This window comes from Prionailurus bengalensis, chromosome A3 (assembly GCF_016509475.1).
Source record: "Prionailurus bengalensis isolate Pbe53 chromosome A3, Fcat_Pben_1.1_paternal_pri, whole genome shotgun sequence".
In the NCBI taxonomy this organism is placed as follows: Eukaryota; Metazoa; Chordata; class Mammalia; order Carnivora; family Felidae; genus Prionailurus; species Prionailurus bengalensis.
The window spans coordinates 103,238,486-103,258,621 of record NC_057354.1 but is presented as its reverse complement, the minus strand read 5'-3'; the positions used below and the strand labels follow the sequence as shown (position 1 = coordinate 103,258,621).

Here is a 20,136-nt window from a genome sequence, read left to right as displayed (position 1 = left end):
GCAGGAGTTTTGTTTTTCTTGAGAAGCGATCTGGCGCTAGGATATGTGTGCTCAGGACCTTTGTCTGGTGACCTAACTCAGCACCAGATGTCGGGACGCCTTGGGAGGCCACTCTCCCATCGTGCTTAGCGAGCCACTAGGGCGTTTGGGGCCCAGGTGTCTGGGTGGCTTCTGGAAGCTGAGAGCGAGCTCATGGCACTGAAGCAGCCATGGTGGTGGTGGTGGTGGTGACTTTTTCTCTCCCCAGAACTGTCTCAACAAACAGCAGCTCCTCACGGCCATCCGCCAGCTGCAGCAGGTGCTGAAGGGCCAGGAGACGCGCTTTGCCGAGGGCATCCGCAACATGAAGAACCGGCTGGCTGCACTGCAGAACTCTGTGAACAGAGTGGGCCCAGACACCCCCCCAGGTGGGTCCCCACATCTGCACCACTAGGGTCACACGCAACACTCGGGCCCTTCACCTGTGGGTTCTGTCCCCATCCCCACCTGCCCACGCCTCACCCTGTCCCGAAGTGGATTCTGGGCCTTTCCCTACCTCGCCTCCTGCTGGGGGCCCGTTTTAAAACCCTGGTTGGGGGGTGCCTGCGTGGCTCAGTCAGTTGAGCATCCAACTCTTGGTTTTGGCTCTGGTCATGATCTCAAGCCCCACATCGGGCTCTGCACGGATGGCTCGGAGCCTACTTGGGATTCTGTCTGTCTCTCTCTACCCCTCCCCTGCCCATGCTCTCTCTCTCTCAAAATAAATAAATAAACGTTGAAAAAAATAAATAATAAATTTAAAAATAAAATAAGATACTGGTTGGTTGGTAGGAGCGTATGGTGAGTGTGTTAAAAAAAGCATCTGCTGGCTCTCCTCTCCCCCATCTGAAGGTCACCCATTTCCCCTTTTCATTTGAGGCTTACTAACGCTCTCGTCTACATAGTATCCTCACAGAATTGTCAAAAGACACCACTCTTAGAGCGTGAGCTGCTTTTCCCTTCCCTGTCCCCACCCAGGAAGACTCCATTTGGTTCCATTTTTTTAAAAAAATTTTATTGGCTATTTTCTTCCAGCAGTTTTAAGTTTACAGCAAAACTGAATGGGAAGCACAGAGAGCTCCCTCCCTGAACATACACCCTCCCCGAACACACACACCACCTCCCCTCCACAACGTCCCACACCAGTGTGGCATGCCTGCTAGTCCCCCAACCAACATTGGCTTCAGTTTCTCAGGCATGACGTTAGTCCTCTGACCTGAGTCCTCCATTAGTGGGAGGGGGTGCTGCTGAGGGCAAGTCCCGTTTGGTGAGGGTTACGGTGGACCCTCCGAGGGTAGGACTCTGACAGACACTGGGCGTTTTCCAGGTTGTCCCAGTAACAGCTCTCACTGTGGGGCCATTGGATGGGTGACTGGATTTCCTCTGGCCTCTCCTCAGGGTGACGGGAGTCAGGGGACCAGTCACCATGTTTGTTCTACGTCATGAGCCTATGGAATATCTGCTGTCATTGACTCATGTCAGACAATTTATCAAGGGCCTCCTTTGTTGTGTGAGACGAAGTTTCCTGTGGAAGGCGTTGGATTCCCTACCTCTTCAGAGATTACAGCAGCAAATCCAGAGTCTCTCCAGCACTGAGTTGCTGCTGTTCTCCTCGGCCCCACCGGTACAGAGTTAGACCTACCTGCCAAACTCCTCACACTCTCCAAGGCACTGTGAGGCCCAGCCTTCAGTGGGGCTCCCCACAGCCAGACTCTGAGAGGCAGGCTATCCTTCCTTTGTGCTACAGATGAGGAAACTGAGGCCAATAGGAGTAAGTTAGCAGTAATAGGTACCAGATGTGATTTTTTTTTTCCTGCTAGCTGCACAACTACACGGCTCCTTTCTGCTTTCATAGGATCACAGCTCCCATGGTCCTTGGGAGTTTCCAAGAAGAACCTGCAAGAGATAATTCATAAGACTGCCCTGCCTATATTAGAGGCTTCTGTCCACTAGAGTAGATAGAGAGGTCTATTGTTAAATTATTGATCTTCTTATTGCCGGATTCCAGGTCTTCCTTGAACCAGACAAAATTTTTCTTATTAAGTGGCCAATTCTCTCTTTGTAAGATTTTTTTTAAGTGGCCAATTCGCTTTTTATAAGACTTTTTTTTGAGTCTACTTATTTATTTTTGAGAAAGAGAGAGTGCAGGGGAGGGGCAGAGAGAGAGGAAGACAGAATCCCAAGCCAGCTCTGCACGATCAGGACAGAGCCTGATGTGGGGCTCGAACTCACGGAACTGTGAGATCATGACCTGAGCTGAAATCAAGAGTCAGATGCTTAGCCAACTGAGCCACAAAGTGCTCCTGCCAATTCTCTTTTTAAATATTGCCACAGTGCATTCTGTCTCTCCCATGTGTTGGACATGGAAGCAGGCAGTTGTCAGGATCCCCACTGTGGGTTAGGGGTTAGGAAGCTGAGCCTGGGCCTGGAGCCTGCAGGTAGTAGGGAAGTTACCTTTTACTTTTTTTTTTTTTTTACTTAAAAAATATATTTATTTATTTGGGGGGGGGGGGAGGAAGGGCAGAGAGAGAGAGAGAGAGAGAGAGAGAGAGAATCCCAAGCAGGCTCTACACTCTCAGCACAGAGCCCCATGTGAGGCTCAAACTCACAAACCATGAGATCATGACCTGAGACCAAATCAAGAGTCGGACACATAACCAACTGAGCCAACCAGGTGCCCTGTCTTTTACTTTTTTTTTTTCCCCCTAAGGGCATTTGCTGGGAGTCAGGAAGAATGATTTCTAGGCCTGGAGACTTCTTGGCCTTCCTCTTTCTGGCTTCTAAGACTCTCCCTCCTATTTTCCCAGCTTTCCTTTCTGGGGAACATCAAAACCCATCAGCTTCAGGGCTTACCAGGCAGCCTCATTCCATTTGTGCTCCCAGTCTCTAGGATTGCTTCACTGCTGATTTCATGCCTTACACAGTGACCTCATTCCAGAAAGCGCGGGGAGCTTCCCTGTGGCCCTGTAGACTCACCACATCGTGCTCATAATGAACCAGCCAAGGGGCACGTCCTTCACTGGACAGAGGCCTTTGGCTCCGATTTGAGAAGTGACTGCAAATTGATTTTTAATTGACCTGTACCCACTTATTAATTCTACTAACACTTATTGAGCACCTACTGTGTGCCAGAGACTGTTGCATCTACTCAGGTACGATTTACCTGTGAGTTGCTCCAGCAGGTAGTTTTTCTTTTTTGAGGATTTGTTTTCAGAGTCCTCTACAGGTCTCGTGTTTTTGTTTTGTTTTAATACTTGTTTCTTTATTTTGAGAGAGAGAGAGAGAGAGAGCGAGCACGAGTGTGTGTGTGCGAGTAGAGGAAAGGTAGAGAGAAGGAGAGAGAGAATCCCAAGCAGATTCCTTGCTGTCAGCCGACATGGGGCTTGAACCCATGAACCGTAAGATCATGACCTAGGCCAAAATCAAGAGTCGGATGCTTAACCAAATGAGCCACACCGGCACCCCTCATTTTTGAGGATTTTAAAGATTTTTTTATCCCCAAAGAGACCCTACTCCTTTCCCCAAAGGCATTTGATATGCCTTTCAGCACAATAACGTAGCTGATATTTTAAAAGGACTATAAAGTCATTTATTTTCAGGGACTGAGGCAGCAGCCTGGGAGCTCCCAAGCCTTGGGACGTGAACTCACACTCGCTTCCATCTCACAACGTTATTACCACTGGGTGTCAAGTTGAAGGCTTACTAAAGGAGATTGCTGTGGCAGTGGTCCCCCGGTAACCAGAGGGGACCGAGGGTTCTCCGAGGGGCCATCTCCTGCCCTTCTGCCCAGGCCCGGCCCGCCACAGCTGCTCCGGGAAGGATGTGGGGGGAACGTGTGGGCAGCTGTTCCCATCATGGCAGATGCTGTGCGGTTCTCTATCACTCACTGCAGCCTGAGCGACCGAAGCAACAGCTTCTTTCTCATCTGTCTAAAACAAAAGAGCATTTTCACAAATGACACTTGGAATTTCCTTCTAAAGCATTTCAGAAGTGGCTCTGAGTTTCCGACTAAACAAAATCTATATCCAACCTGTCCCAATTTGGCAACTTTCTTTCCACAAGTGCTGACCACGGGAGGCACCAGCCGCGGGTAGAGGAAAAGGTGGAGTGGCTCTGTCTCCCCTCAGCACACCTTCACAGCACAGCCGGCGTTCAAGCCGCCTTTCTCCGCTCCCAGCTCCCGCCCTGGTCACACCACTGTCATGTCAAGGTTGTGTCTCCACTCCATCCTCCCTCACACCCGGCCCTTCATGCTCAGGCTGCAGCCACTGGTGCTATTAATGTGTAAATCGGCCACCTCGTGCTTCACCTCAAACCCTCACTTCAAACCCTCTCTCGCTCCCTGTTGCCTCTCTGACTTCATCCCCAACTGCTTTCCAGCTCTCCCTAACATTCCTCAGACCTGCCAGGTACACTTCCACCACAGGGCCTGGGCACCGACTTGTACCCTCTGTCCTTTCTGGATATCTGCACGGTTATGCCTTCCTTTCTTCACCTCTGCCCCCGTGAGGCCTACCCTGACCACCACATTCACAATTGGTCCCCTCCCCTGTCATCCCCAATACTACTCCCTACTTTTATCTTCTACATGACACTTACCACTTCTTCTCACACTGTGCCTGCCGCTTAAGGACCTTGGTTATGCATGGTCGCCCCTGTTAGAAGGGGACTTCCTGAGAGCTGGGTTTTGTCTGGTTTGTTCACTAGTTATACCAAGTGCCTATTATAGTGCCTGGCACATGGTAAGCACTCAGTAAATAATTTTTCATTGGTTCGTTTGTTCAAGAATTATTTTTGGGGCACTTACTGTGTGCCAGGCACCAGGCTGATGCTGGGGCCACATCAGGGATGCAAGGCCAGGCAAAATCCCAGCCCTCTCGAACTGCATTTGGAGGGAGAAGACTGACAACAAACATGGAAACAAATACATGGAGAAGTCAACTCCAACAATAACATATGCTAAGAAGAAAGCAAAGTGAGCTCATGGGGTAGAGAGTGCCTGGGGGATGGTTTAGCTAAGCAAGGTGGCCAGAGAACACTCTGGGAGGGGGTGGCGTTCGAGCTCAGACCTGAAGAGTGAGAAGGAGCCAAAGAGGAGAAGTTCTGGGGAAAGAACATTCCAGGCTGAGAAAAGAGCAAAAGCCAAGGCCTAGAGGTGGGCTTGATCCGGGCCTGTTCAGGAGGCCTAAGAAACCCGGTGAGGCTAGAGTTCCGAGAAGGCAGGAGTGGGCAGGTCAGCCACACCTAGGGAGGAGGAGGTCCCAGTTCTGACCCCCCCCCCCCACGCTTTGCAGCCCTGCACACAACACTCAACGTCTCTAAAGTGCCAGCTCATCTTTCACTGAGTGGGCACGTATCACCCAGGCCCACAGCATTAAAAATGCCCAGCACTGTGCACAGCCTGGAGGAGGCACTCAGCACAGGAGCACTTGAAGATGAGAAGCCTTGTAACTGAGATGTTGTAACTCAACTGAGGTTGAGTGACCACGGTCCTTCTTTTTGTCCTCACAGTTTCCTGCCCTGCTCTGAACGCCCCTCTGGATGGCAGAAAGTTTGGAAGCAAGTACTTAGTGGATCACGAAGTCCATTTTACCTGCAACCCTGGCTTCCGGCTGGTTGGGCCCAGCAGCGTGGTGTGCCTTCCCAACGGCACCTGGACGGGGGAGCAGCCCCACTGCAGAGGTACAGCCCCTCCTTCCCACCTCTCTGGGCTGGACCCGTTGCAGCCCAGCAGGGCTCTGCTGGGTAGAAAGGGTCATCCCCTGGGACACTTTCTGCCTGATTCCTCTACCATTCCTCCTCTGCAGAATAGTGGCCAACATGCCCGATGACTCACCTCCACACCAGGCCTGGGCTGGCCTGCGTGAGCTCTGCCAAACCCTCTCAACAATTTAGTCTTGTTTTGCATATGGGGAAATTGAGGCATGGAGAGGTGGAGGAACTTACCCAAGACCACACAGCTGGGGGGCAGGCTAAACTGATTCACTCCCAGACACTCTGACCCCAGAGTCTATGCTCCTCAGCACGTTGCTCTGTTCTGGACACTGGTGATGGGTTCTTACCAATGTTCTGGGCTGTATTTTGCAAGGCCGTTGGTGACCTGTAGGGTTAGGGAAATTCTCAAGTGTCTTTTGTGTCTGCTTTGGGACTTGGTGTAGACTGGCTCCAGGAGAGACTACTAGGATGGAGGGCAGGCATGAAAAGGTTTCTCTTCTCTCTGTGCTCAGCTCAACAGCAGTACTTTCTTGATGTAGAGGAAAATCAGACTTGGCATGCATGATCTCTGGGCTTTTCAAAAGAATATGGTTAGAAAGTCATGGACACCAGTCGTTTTTAAAGCAGGCATAGGACATCTGCTGGGACAGAATGTCCCTGATTTTACCCAAGAGTTGAAAGGCTAATGCACATTACATAAATAAGTATGTTGTCAAGGGCAGTGTAGAGAGGACTTTGAATGCATAAATAACTTGAAAACATAAAGGAACATTAGAAAATATGTCATCTCTAAAGACAGATCGTGTGGATTGACCTCCGGAGCCCAGGGCAACCAGAACCACATTCGTGGATTTAGACTTCTATTTTCTATCTCTTGGGAAATACAGATGCTTTTAAGGTTGATTACAGGTACCAGCTCTCAGACCTGGCTGGGAACCAGCCAAGAAATACAAGCCATGTCACTGGCAAACACACCAAGGAAAATGCCAGTATCTGGATTTACCCTTGACCCTGAGAAGTCTCCATCCAGGGTAAGCACCTTATGGATGATAAATATGGCAGCAGAGGAGGTGAGAACACAACGACATCTCATTATCATTGCTTTGAGTGTCTGTATTTTTAACTTACGGATTGAATGACGGACCCCAGTTGATTTCTTTCTGGCGGCACTCAGGTGCTCCGACGGCCACATCATCCTCTGCGGGGTGCCCCCTACATCTTACCTGACCATGCCCCTGACCATGGAGGCCCAGATGGCAGTCAAGTCCCCACTGCCATAAATGGTGCTGGCAAGGTCTTCTGATCTCCCCTCTGTCTCCAGGCTGTCTCTTTGGGTTTGCAGTCAGGGGACAGCTGGCTGTGTGCTCACTTCCTTTGAACCGAGCACTACCGTGCTGCTCTTTAAAAGGGCCACACCAGCCCACTCTCCCAGCAGTGCTGGGTACAGAAATAGGTTTTGCCCATGTGCTGTTTTCTGTCTTGCTCGGGTATTGTCCACGTAGTCGGTCTCAGTAGTGACGTGCATTTACAGCGAGCACGATGTGGTTTAAATAAAGACACATTCATCAGAAGGGATAGCTGGCAGAATGCATTTGTAGGCAAATGGGTAAGGAACATCAGAGGTTCAGGAACACAGTCACAAGGAGTAGCTTGAGCAAAGGGCCGCATAGGGGCTTGACGAGGGTTGGAATGCAAAACGTTCCCCGCAGCCCAGCTCCATCTTAGCAGCTTGACTGGGCGCCTCCGCAGAGGACCCTAGGCACATCTGCCTGCCAGCTCCGTCTTGAGCTTGCACGTACTAATTACATAATAGTGTCCGGCCTTCCTGCAGCAGGACCCCTCGGTGGAAAAGAGCGTCCTAGTGAATCATGACATGTGTGCCGTGGTTCTCGAACTTTCAGGTGCTCCAACATCGCCGAGAAAGCTTATAAACGGCAGGCTCTGAGGCCTCAAAAGACCCGTTGAGTCGGGTGAGACCTTTATAGATGGGACTTTAGAAATCTACATTTTTAATGTGATTCTGACATTAACTAAGTTTCGAGAAACACCACTTTACTGGTTCTTGCCACTGCCAGAAGCAGAAAAGATCTTGAAAACTTTGAAGCGCTGATGCATTTTAGGCCCTCACCAATCAGAGTAGCTGCCTGCTATAAGCCGACAGCGGGGCTGTGTCCTGACTGTCACCACTGGCCAGGCAAGACGTTCCCGCACCTGCTCACTTACACTTGCATTGACATTTTGGGAAGGCCAGGCTAGCCCTTCCTTACAAAGATCAGGGCAACCAGCCGCACGGAGCAGTCTCCTTTCCTGAGATGTGGAGATCAGACTTTCCGTGGAGGACCAATGCCAAGTGTGGCCAGCAAGTCTCCTGGCCCTCCTCGTTGTCCAATGTAGTGCACCTCCTGACTCTCACCCGTGAGCTCATTCCAGATCTGCCGCGTGTTCTTTGTCTCCCCTTTCCCTCAGCCTCCTTCCTGGCCATGTGTCCTTCCCTGACCTCCATGCCGAGGACTGCTTGGCACAACCCACCCTGGACTTCTACTGGGGCCACATTTACTATCTAAAGCCCGGGAAAGATTGTCTCCAGTCCCCACGGAGATCTCAGATGGATTTCTCATCTGTTTAAGTGTAAACTAGGTATGGGGGCTCACCCTTTGGTGGCGGGAAAGAAAACTCTGATCTGTCACCGCCCAGGGTGCAGCTCGGGTTAGGGTGCCTGTGTGGACGCTTCTGTCCTCAGCAGGAATTTGTTTGATTAATGGATGCCGTCTCCAATAAGAGCCTCAGAGGGATTCCACCCAAGCCTGTCAAGAAGGAGAAATAGAGCCTCGATCTGTTGTTTGGTGACCTCTTGTAACAGTGTTAACAGTGTGGGCAGGACTTGGGCTGGGGTTGAAATATCCAGTGACCTCCACACACACACCCCTCACGGTGGCCCTAGAATTTTCGTGACGCGTGCCTCCGCTTCATTTTCCATATGCGCAGTCCTGTGGTCATTGTGTTGTGACCACAGAAGCAAAAGAATCTTCTTAATCACAGGGGATTCATTTCAAGACCCAAAATGTCAGAGACAGTGAAAGATTTAGCAGCTCTTTAATAATTGCCCCTCACCCCATCCACAGTCAGCTGCTTGGAGAGAAGGTGATGAACCCAACTTGGCATAGAAGGAAATTACACATAATCCTGCCATTAAAAGAGCCCCTTGGGCAGAGGTAGGCTCTGGAGCTCCAGAATGGAAAGCAGCCATTTAGCTTCCTGGATTATTTCCCTTTTTTCCTTTCTTTCTTGGAAGGGTATGTTTTTAAGATTTGAAGCTTTCTGAATTGGGAGAATCATAGCCACGGGCTTTGTTACTTTAACAACATCGGTAACCAAAGAAAAAATTTGAGGGAAATAAATAATATCTTCTCTTATTCCTATGCTGGGAAAAAAGAATTGTTTTTGGTAGTCATCCCCTCCCCTCCACCTTTTAAAAAAAATGTTTATTTTGAGAGAGAGAAAAGGTGGAATGGGGGAGGAGCAGAGAGAGAGGGAGAGAGAGAATCCCAATGCAGGGCTCTGTCTCAATCTCGTGACCATGATGAGGTCATGTCCTGAGCCAAAATCAAGAGTCGGATACTTAACCAACTGAGCCACCGAGGCTTCAAAAAACACCGCTTTTTAACCTTTATTCATCCATTCAACCAATTTTCATCGAACATCAGCTACGCACAAAAGATTGCACCAAGTGCTAAGGATTCGCACTGAGTCTAAGAGACGCTACCCAACCTCATGGGGCTTACCTGTTAAGGTGGAAGCAAGCAAAACAGAGACGAAAATGCAAAGGTAAAGAAATGGGGGTGTGCGGTCAGTGCCCTGAAGGGATCTAAGAAGGGGCTGAGAATAAATATGATGGGGGCAGGAATAGGGGCGGACCTCTCTGAGGCAGTCACAGGGATGCAGAGATGTGAAAGGGTGTGTGTGTGGGGGGGGGGGTCTAGTCATGTGATGAGCGGGTGAGTGGGTGGGTGGCGTGGGGAAGAGTCTGTTCCAGGAAGAGGGAATAGCAGATACAAACAGGACCTAAGGAAGGGAAGAATTTGGTATGTTTGAGGAAACGAATAAAGAAAGTACATGACCTTGCTCCCGGAACAGGTGTGAGCTGAGAGTGAGCAAGGTGAGGTAGAGAGACGCACAGGCCCGCTCTTGCAGCCTTGGAGGCCATGCAGAGGCTGGATTTTAGTTTGGGCACAATAAACAGGTTTACAGAGAGAGGTGTGGTAATTGGATTTGTGTGTTGCTGCTGTGTAGAAAGTGACCGGAGGTGACAGGAATAGAGCCGGATAACCACTTAGGGGGCTACTGAAGTCCAGGGGTGAGATACGGCAGAGGAGATTGAAAGTAAACCTAGAGACAGAACTGATGGAACTTTCCATGATTAAACCCATGTGGGGTGTCTACACGAAAGAGAAGTCCAGGCTCCCCAACTCCGCTTGAAGGTCGGGGTGCATGGTGTCATTTACAGAGATACTGAAGATCGGGTACCTGGGTGGCTCAGTTGGTTAAGCGGCCGACTTCGGCTCAGGTCATGATCTCACAGTTCGTGATTTCGAGCCCCGTGTCGGGCTCTGTGCTGACAGCTCGGAGCCTGGAGCCTCCTTTGGATTCTGTGTCTCCCTCTCTCTCTGCCTCTCCCTGCTTGTGCTTTCTCTCTCTCTCTCTCTCTCTCTCTCTCTCTCTCTCTCTCTCAAAATTAAACATTAAAAAAAAAAAACCTGTAAACCAGAGATACTGAACACTGAGCGACAAGTGTAGGTTTGTTCTTAACCACCCTGCTTGGGGTGGGGGGCGGTCATTGATCAGAGCTTCATTTTGGACACATTAAGCTAAAATGTCTGTACAACATCCTGGTGGAGAACCGTTAATTTAACCCATGGATACCATCGAGCAGAACACCGTATCACCATTCCCAGCGGGGACTCTTCGGCCTCTGCCCACTGCATCTTACTTAGTATTAGAGTTACCCAGGAACACACAGCACGGTCAGGCACCAGATGGAGCCACACTTGGCTCTCACAGGGAAGAGACAGAGCGAGATCAGCCTCGGTAGTGGGCGCCGGTCCAGCGTGGCTGGTGGGTCTCTCTCAGCAGCTGACACGGGGCAGTTCTCGGGTGTGTACCCCTCTCCTGCTGCAGGGGAAGGACCCCCAACCCCTTCCCACGGAGTCTGAAAGATTGAGAGCTGAGGGCCATTGACATACACACGTAAGCAGAACAAAAGAATACTCTTGGAACCCGAAACAGGGAAAGAAGTCTCCCCCAGGCGGTGGTAAGCCCTGCACAGGCCGTGGGCTCTTTGCCTCATGTTAAGGAAGCGGTCCAGTCCCAAGGCCTGTTTTTATTCGGCCAAGTGGGGCTCCAATGACTGCCCGAGACTGCCTTTCCCAACACAGAGGTCAGGTGGAGGGTGGGAGGGAGGGAGCTGGTGACATACTTAGATCTACAGACGGTGCTAAGGGTACCAGTGAGGAGAGGGTAGAGACAGAAAGGAAGTGGCTCAGGGCCTGAAGGGCACTGAGACATCAGAGGGAGACAAAGGCACAGGAGACAGGAGGAGCCCACGTAGACAAACCTCAGGAGACTGAAAAAGCAGGGCTGAGGCACCAGATCAGGTGCTTGGGAGGCTATGTTGCAGTCAGGGCAGAGCACGGGTCACTGTATGAGTCCTTTCCTCAGAGACCTTCAGAAAAGGATTTGAGGAGAAAGAGCTTCCTCTGATACAGTAGCCACTTAGCTACTGAGTGACTGGCTGGCTCATTTACGGACTGATCGAATGAGTGAATGAGGGATTATGTTAAAAAAAAACAAACAAAAAACTAAGAACTTCCTTCCAGACTTTTATCTAGGTGTATATATGCAAGCTTTACATATCCAACATTTGTGGTTAGATATTAACAGAAGTGAGTCTTCATTAACTCTTCCTTCCCAAACATGACCTTCAGTGATTACAAAGCACTTCCCCCTAAGGGAACTATTCTAGTTCTACTGAACTATCCATTTTTTGTGCCTGGCTTTTGTAATCATAAATAATGCCAAGACAAACAATCTTAATACATTTTTTGCAGTGGAAAAAAATTTTTTTCCATAAAGCTAAATTTACTGAATCAAAAGGACTGTTTATGTTCTTTTACATACATATATATTTAAATAGAACTTATCTTTGTTTAAATTAATTTTATTTTTTTAAATTTACATCCAAATTAATTAGCATATAGTGCAACAATGATTTCAGGAGTAGATTCCTTAGTGCCCCTTCCCCATTAAGCCCATCCCCTCTCCCACAACCCCTCCCGTAACCCTCAGTTTGTTCTCCATATTTATGAGTCTCTTCTGTTTTGTCCCCCTCCTTGTTTTTATATTATTTTTGTTTCCCTTCCCTTATGTTCATCTGTTTTGTATCATAAAGTCCTCATATGACTGAGGTCATATGATATTTGTCTTTCTCTGACTAATTTCACTTAGCATAATACCCTCCAGTTCCATCCATGTAGTTGCAAATGGCAAGATTTCATTCTTTTTGATTGCCAAGTAATACTCCATTGTATATATATACACCACATCTTTATCCATTCATCCATCGATGGACATTTGGGCTCTTTCCATACTTTGGCTATTGTTGATAGCGCTGCTATAAACATTGGGATGCATATGTCCCTTTGAAACAGCACACCTGTATCCCGTGGATAAATACCTAGTATTTATCCAATTGCTTTATCCAATTTATACAGTTGCTGGGTTGTAGGGTAGTTCTATTTTTAATTTCTTGAGGACCCTCCATACTGTTTTCCAGAGTGGCTGCACCAGCTTGCATTCCCACCAACAATGCAAAAGAGATCCTCTTTGTCCGCATCCTCGCCAACATCTGTTGTTGCCTGAGTTGTTAATGTGAGCCATTCTGACAGGTGTGAGGTGGTATCTCATTGTGGTTTTGATTTGCATTTCCCTGATGATGAGTGATGTTGAGCATTTTTTCATGTGTCAGTTGGCCATCTGGATGTCTTCTTTGGAGAAGTGTCTATTCATGTCTTTTGCCCATTTCTTCACTGGATTCTTTGTTTTTTGGGTGTTGAGTTTGATAAGTTCTTTACAGAACCTGGATACTAACCCTTTATCTGATATGTCATTTGCAAATATCTTCTCCCATTCCATCGGTTGCCTTTTAGTTTTGCTGATTGTTTCCTTCTCTGTGTGGAAGTTTTTATTTTGATGAGGTCCCAGTAGTTCATTTTTGCTTTTGTTTCCCTTGCCTCCAGAGACATGTTGAGTAAGAAGTTGCTGTAGTCAAGATCAAAGAGGTTTTTGCCTGCTTTCTCCTTGAGGATTTTGATGGCTTCCTGTCTTACATTGAGGTCTTTCATCCATTTTGAGTTTATTTTTGTGTATGGTGTAAGAAAGTGGTCCAGCTTCATTCTTCTGCATGTTGCTGTCCAATTTTCCCAGCACCACTTGCTAAAGAGACTGTCTTTATTCCATTGGATATTCTTTCCTGTTTTGTCAAAGATTAGTTGGCCATATGTTTGTGGGTCCATTTCTGGGTTCTCTATTCTGTTCCATTGATCTGAGTGTCTGTTCTTGTGCCATGCTGTGGAAAATTTTAAATGCACAGAAGTAGAAAGAATGGTATAACGATCCTCACACACTCAAATACAGCAAATTCCTTAATATCTTTAAATACCTAGTTAGGGTAAAAATTTCTCCAGTTGCCTCATGCTTTTTTAACACTTTGGTTGAACCAGGGTCCACATAAGAGCCACACATTACAGTTGGTTGATCTGTCAGCACAGAGTTTCATGCGGGGCTCAATCCCAGAACTGTGATATCATGACCTGGACCGAAGTCAAGAGTCAGACACTTAACCTCCTGAGCCTCCCAGACGCCCCTCTTACTCCTTTTTAGTCTACAGTCTCCTCCCCTTCCTCCTCCTTCCTCCTGACACCCTGCCTCAGTCTCTTCCAGTTTATTTGTTGAAGAAAATGGTTTGTTTCCCACAGCCTTGATTTTGTTAGCTGCATCCCTGTGGGGTCATTTAACATGATTTTCCAGTTTCTTTCTTTCTTTCTTTCTTTCTTTCTTTCTTTCTTTCTTTCTTTCTTTCTTTCTTTTTTCCTTTCAGTTTTATTAACATCCAGCACTGTGTTAAGCTTAAGGTGTGCAGCATAACCACCTGACTTACATACATTGTGAAATGGTCATCACACCAAGTTTCCTTAGCACCCATCCTCCTATATACACACGCAAAAAGAAAAGAAATGGTTTTGCCTTTGTGGTGAGAATCTACTGTCTTAGCAACTTCCCTGTTACCAACACAGCAGTGTTACCTACAGTCACCATGCTGTACATCACAGCCTCAGTATTATCTATCTCATAACTACAGGTTTGTACATTTTTGGTCTCTGTATTTCTTCTTTTTTTTTAAATTTTTTTAATGTGTATTTATTTTTGAGAGGGGGGCAGCGAGGGGCAGAGAGAGAGGGAGACAGAGAATCCAAAGCAGGCCCTGCATGATCAGCATGGAGCCTGACGTGGGGCTTGAACACATGAACTGTCAGATCATGATCTGAGCTGAATCGGATGCTCAACCGACTGAGCCACCCAGGCGTCCCTTGCCTCTTGATTTCTTAAAAACTGGCAGTGAACTCCAGAGGCCTGATGAGATCCAAGAAAGACTTTTGTTTTGTGCCGGCCGGACAGCTGTAGACGCCGTTGCGGGGAAGCCCGAGCCATCCGCCGTCCTTCATGATGCTGTGCCTTGGGGAGCCTTACTGCTGCCCTCGTGCAGACGGCTCTGCAGCCTATTCCTCAGGATGCGCTGAGGGTAATCCCCCGAGTTCTTGCTCTTTCAGAAAGAGTGCAGCTTTCCCACTGGGCGCCAGTTTGGACATCACCTGCCTGTCTTGCGTCTTCTTTCCTTGAGTGTGTTAAATATGCCTCTGTGTCTTCCGTCGTAGCTGATTCTGCTGTTGCTGCCATAAGTATCTTGGGCTTCTCGCCTGGATGCCCAAAGGATTTTTTCTTGGTCTTTGAAATCTAATCATCTTCTTAGGATCCACCCCAGTCCTGGCTTTCCTGGGCTGGCTTTTCAACAGGAAGTCGCGGTGGCTGGAGCACACTGGCCCCTAGGAACTCCTGAAACCTCCCAGGACATAGCCTGATATTGAGGAGACTCTAATGGGAGGAGGATCCAAATGGCTCAACAAAGAATGTCAGTGCACACGAAAGGGATGGCCCAGGGAGCGGGAGAGGAGCACAAAGCGGGCAGCGCAGAGAAAGCATGAGCCACACTGAAAACAGCCACGGAAGCGCCAGGTGGACAGTCAGGAGGCTGGACCGGCCATATAGGAGAACGTGTTTCCTCTAAACATGAGTAACAGAAAAGGACTCTTGTCAAATCCCATACAAAGTGTTATAAGGGGAAAAAAAGATAGAATAAAAAGTCTCTACAGACACTGAGGGAATGCCAGAAAGACCTGGCCATAAAATAGATGAAGACTATTACCTGGTATTTCTAAACAAGCTGAAAGAAAATTTTTTTTTTTAATTTTTTTTTTCAACTTTTTAAATTTATTTTTGGGACCGAGAGAGACAGAGCATGAACGGGGGAGGGGCAGAGAGAGAGACACAGAATCGGAAACAGGCTCCAGGCTCTGAGCCATCAGCCCAGAGCCCGACGCGGGGCTCGAACTCACGGACCGCGAGATCATGACCTGGCTGAAGTCGGACGCTTAACCGACTGCGCCACCCAGGCGCCCCAAGCTGAAAGAAATTTGAAAAAGATAAAAACTGTGAAAGGACAGCACAAATAAAAACTAGCAAGCCTCAGAAATGAAGTGATTGGAGAAATGGAAAATCTGAAACGAGATGACAGAACACAGGAAAGGATTATAAATAAACGGGAAGAGAGCAGATCATGTGCGTAAAACATGTGGATCGGCTCCCGGGAAATAGTAAGTGCTCACTAAACAGCAGAGTTCAACAGGATCATCCGCCATGCTTTTGGCTAGACAGTCTCCCCTCAGCCTCTGCCCATGCCCTCTGTACGGCCCTGAAGCCACCCTGCACAGCCTGGGACAGATGTGAATGTGATGACAGCTATACTTCGATCAGGACATAGATGGGGCACCAGGACTGGGCACTGGGCCATGGAATGCTTCTCACAATGTACCAAGATAAGAAATTACGTCTGTATGGAGCCTGTCTAGAAACGAAAATCCTGGGCAACAAGATCCAGATGGGGAGACAGAGAACAGAGTCCTGGGCCACCTGTACATTTCTCTGTTGAGCTGATGACCACCACCCCCCCCCAAACCCCCTGTCCCACCAGGTGCAGCCAGGCCCAGTCCCTTCCACTGGAGGATCAGAGGGGAGAGACAATGGCGCTCGTCCCACTGGGGCCAAATCGAAGGCTACTCATGTTCACACTCTTTGGCTCTCGGCCCACAACATCATGGCCTAGTGGTCTGCTTGCTTTCAGACTCTGCTAGACAGCAGTGTTGGGGGCAGGCAATGGGCAGAAGCGGGAATTCCAAGCTCTGTGGCATATTGTGTACAGTGTCACTCTAGACACATTCCTAGAGACCAGTCATCTGAGAACAGAACGTATGGGGAGAACACAAGCAGGCTGAGGTTACTAAGAAGCTGAAAAAGCTCCTTCCCCAGGATAAGCAGCATTTGGATGATCTGGGTCCTTTCACAACTAACAGAAACCATACAATAGTCTGTATAACATCCCAGCTCTGAAGAGGCAGAAGGGAAGCCAGCATCCCAGCCAACCCACCCACAGCAAGGCTGCTGTTCTCATCAGGAGCAAAGCACCCTTTCTTCCTCTTGATAGATACAGCAGGAAAGGATGCTCATATGCCAACAAGGAGAGGTTTCCAGCTTCCTTTCCTGAGATGCTGTGGTCAACTCAGTGAACTGACAAACCTCTCTCTTTGGTAGAAAGGGCCTGTGCTCTCTGTGCTTTAAGACTGGGCTTAGGGGTGGGGCGCCTAGGTGGCTCTGTCAGTTAAGCGTCCAACTTCAGCTCAGGTCATGATCTCACAGTTTGTGGGTTCGAGCCCCGCATCGGGCTCTGTGCTGACAGCTCAGAGCCTGGAGCCTGCTTCAGATTCTGTGTCTCCCCCTCTCTCTGCCCCTCCCATGCTCACGCTCTGTCTCTCAGTAATAAATAATGTTAAAAAAAATTAACAAACAAAAAAGACTGGGCTTAGGGGTGCCTGGGTGGCTCAGTCGGTTAAGCGTCCGACTTTGGCCCAGGACAGGATCTCATGGTTCATGAGTTCGAGCCCCGCATCAGGCTCTGTGCTGACAGCTCAGAGCTGGAGCCTGCTTCGGATTCTGTGTCTCTCTCCCTCTCTGTGCCTACCCCACTCGAGCTCTCTCTCTCAAAAATAAAAATAAGCATTAAAAAAAAAAAAAGACTGGGCTTAAGGATTCATAACACGCAGATGTGGCCTGAGGGTTTTTAAAAAATTATTTTTTTCTAATTAGAAAATTTATTGTGAGAAAGGTCGTTGTGGGAAAATGAAAGAGTAGAAAAAAAGTGTAAATGAAGAAAAATTGCCTGTAATCCTACCACACAGAGAGAAATCCATTAAACTTTTAAATCTATATCTCTTTCTATATATTGCTTTCCCACAGGACTGCTGTGTGTATGAGCAAGGAACATTTCCCTTTTCCACCACTTAGGAAGTGTCAAGAGTCAAAAAGTCTTCCTTGGTTGCACAGGAAATGAGTACAGGAGAGCTTCCGGGTGGGAATTTGGAGAGAGCTGGTTTTCCCCTTCTCCGGACACTGATGGACCGTCTATCACTCTTACAACTCCCCTGCAAAGGTGTTCTTCCTGGGTGCTGGCTGCTAAGGGCAGAGTTGGGGACAGTACAGCTTGACTCAAAGGCAATGTGGGTTCATGCAGTGGTCCACCCTGTAAATTAGAAAATGGTGCCTCTGGTGGAGAGTGGCTGGCTGACGGGCCAGCTCCTGCAGGCAGAGCCCCAGGCAAGCTCCTGGTGTGTGGCAGGGTATGTGGCTTGCCGAATGGCGGGAGAGTGGAAGCCGAAGTCCTCCTGCCACGTAAAGAAAAGTAACCCATCTTTGGTTTGGGTTCATTTTAGAATCAGAACTCAACTACTTCTATTTGAAAATTATTTGTTCCTAGACATGAGCGAATGCTCCAGCCAGCCTTGTCAGAATGGCGGCACGTGTGTAGAAGGAGTCAGCCAGTACAAATGCATCTGTCCTCCCGGGAAGACGGGGAGCCACTGTCAGCACCAGGCCCAGACAGGTACGTGGCCGCCGTGGGGCTGGGTGAGGACGTTCCACTGTGGAGAGAGGAGCACCCTGGTCACGGGTCACCACACGCAGATGTGTCAGGAGCTCCGTTCCCCACTGGAGAGTGGGCTTTCTGTCCCCTGATCCCTCCAGTTCCTGCGGTGGTTATCTGAGATGGAATGCAGGTCTCCTGTGTAACCGGAGTTTTGATCCTTCTCATGTAAGAAAATGCAGGTGGAGGTACTGACCCCTAATGTAAGAGCTCCCCAGACTGGGAATTTGGCCTGAGAAGCTTCCCTGTTCCACCTTCACTCGGTCAGCATTTCCTCTGCAGATCAACGGAATGGCTCTTCCTTTCTGATGCTCCCAGCAAAATCAGCAGTTACTGATACAGGCCAAAGTACCCTCAGAGCTGTGCACCAGACATCTGACTGGTGGGAAGCTCATTATCCACATCTTGAGTCCCAACACGTCCCTAGCTAGCAGGTCTAGAGGCCACATAGTGGCTGTTTTCACAGATGGCAAGATAATCCAGTAAGATATCTATGAGGGTCCCCCCACTGTGCTGTAGCCAACGTTTCTTAGATTAAAAAGTCAAATCCTAAAGCTGTCCTCTTTCTTTGCCAGAAAGCCCTGGAGTGTCCCGTCCGGTTGTCTGGGTTTCGGTGCGGAATCTCGGTGTGGGGAGGAGGAGGAACTGGTGGTTAGCGCTAGTGTCCAGAGAGTAGGAGCTTTGTCGGTACTTGATATTCTTGCATCAGACTCCGTCCAAGGCCAGTTTTAAATATTTTGCCCCCAGAGAGCTGCCGCTTAATTGTCTTGGTTCTGTTCAGCTGACTCAGCCTCGCCGGTGCTTTCTCGGAATGAAGCTGCCCTTCCCAAGAGCCCGGAGGCCTCCTTCCAGCTCCCATCCGGGGAGCTGCTCTCTGTGGAAACAGTCCCATCGCCTCTCCTCCTACTTACAAACAGGAGAGAACAAGAAATGGGCCTTCTTTCAAGCCAAATGTGCCGGCCCTAGACCCTGAGTGTCCTAAACCCCACATGTCAGGGTTGGTGCCGTCAGGACCTGTAGGGCAGTTGCTCCTCAGGTGCGACTTTATATGTAAAGATTTCCCCACGACAAGAACCTCCCCAGGGAAGGGGAGGAGGGAGTGGGCAGGTGCGTCTGAAGCCAGTGGATGTCCTCATGGTCTCCACGAACAGCCCAGCAGAGGCCCGGTTCTTGCTCGCCTGGAGCCTTCCTTCCCATCATCTCTGCCCGTGTCTTTCTAGCTCTGAGGGGGAGCCCCTCTCCGAATATCTTTTAAATATTTTTTTAAATGTTTATTTTTTTTTAATTTTTTTTCAATGTTTTTTATTTATTTTTGGGACAGAGAGAGACAGAGCATGAACGGGGGAGGGGCAGAGAGAGAGGGAGACACAGAATCGGAAACAGGCTCCAGGCTCTGAGCCATCAGCCCAGAGCCTGACGCGGGCTCGAACTCACGGACCGCGAGATCGTGACCTGGCTGAAGTCGGACGCTTAACCGACTGCGCCACCCAGGCGCCCCTTAAATGTTTATTTTTGAGAGAGAGCGCACAAGCAGGAGAGGGGCAAAGAGAGAGACACACACAAAATGTGGAGCAGGTTCCAGGCTCTGAGCTGTCAGCGCAGAGCCCAACACCGGGCTCACACTCACAAACCGTGAGATCGTGACCTGAGCTGAAGTCGGATGCTCAACCGACTGAGCCACCCAGGCGCCCCTCTCTGAATACTTTTTAAAATTCGTTCACCTCAGGGTGCCTGGGTGGCTCAGTCAGTTAAGCTTCCAACTTCAGCTCAGGTCATGATCTCCCAGTCCATGGGTTTGAACCCTGTGTCCGGTTCTGTGCTGACAGCTCAGAGCCTGGAGCCTGCTTTGGATTCTGTGTCTCACTCTCTCTCTGCCCCTTCCCCTCTTGTGCGCTCTCTCTCTCTCTCTCTCTCTCTCTCTCTCTCAAAAATAAACATTGAAAAAATCCATTCCCCTCTTTTTCCCTATTATAGTAAAATATATACAACATAAAATGTACCATTTTCACCACTATAAGGGTACAGGCCAGAGGCATTAAGTT

At 48.9% G+C, this 20,136-nt stretch overlaps 1 protein-coding gene across 1 annotated transcript in view; it reads left to right on the top strand.

Moving 5' to 3' along the window:
- The window catches only part of FBLN7 (fibulin 7), a 52,170-nt gene that overhangs the window by 24,497 nt on the left and 7,537 nt on the right, over positions 1 to 20,136 (top strand). Inside the window, exons 2-4 of the mRNA XM_043603999.1 lie at positions 248 to 407; positions 5,530 to 5,700; positions 17,930 to 18,055. Of these exons, the coding sequence (XP_043459934.1) occupies positions 248 to 407; positions 5,530 to 5,700; positions 17,930 to 18,055 (457 nt within the window). The remainder of the gene's footprint in view (positions 1 to 247; positions 408 to 5,529; positions 5,701 to 17,929; positions 18,056 to 20,136) is intronic.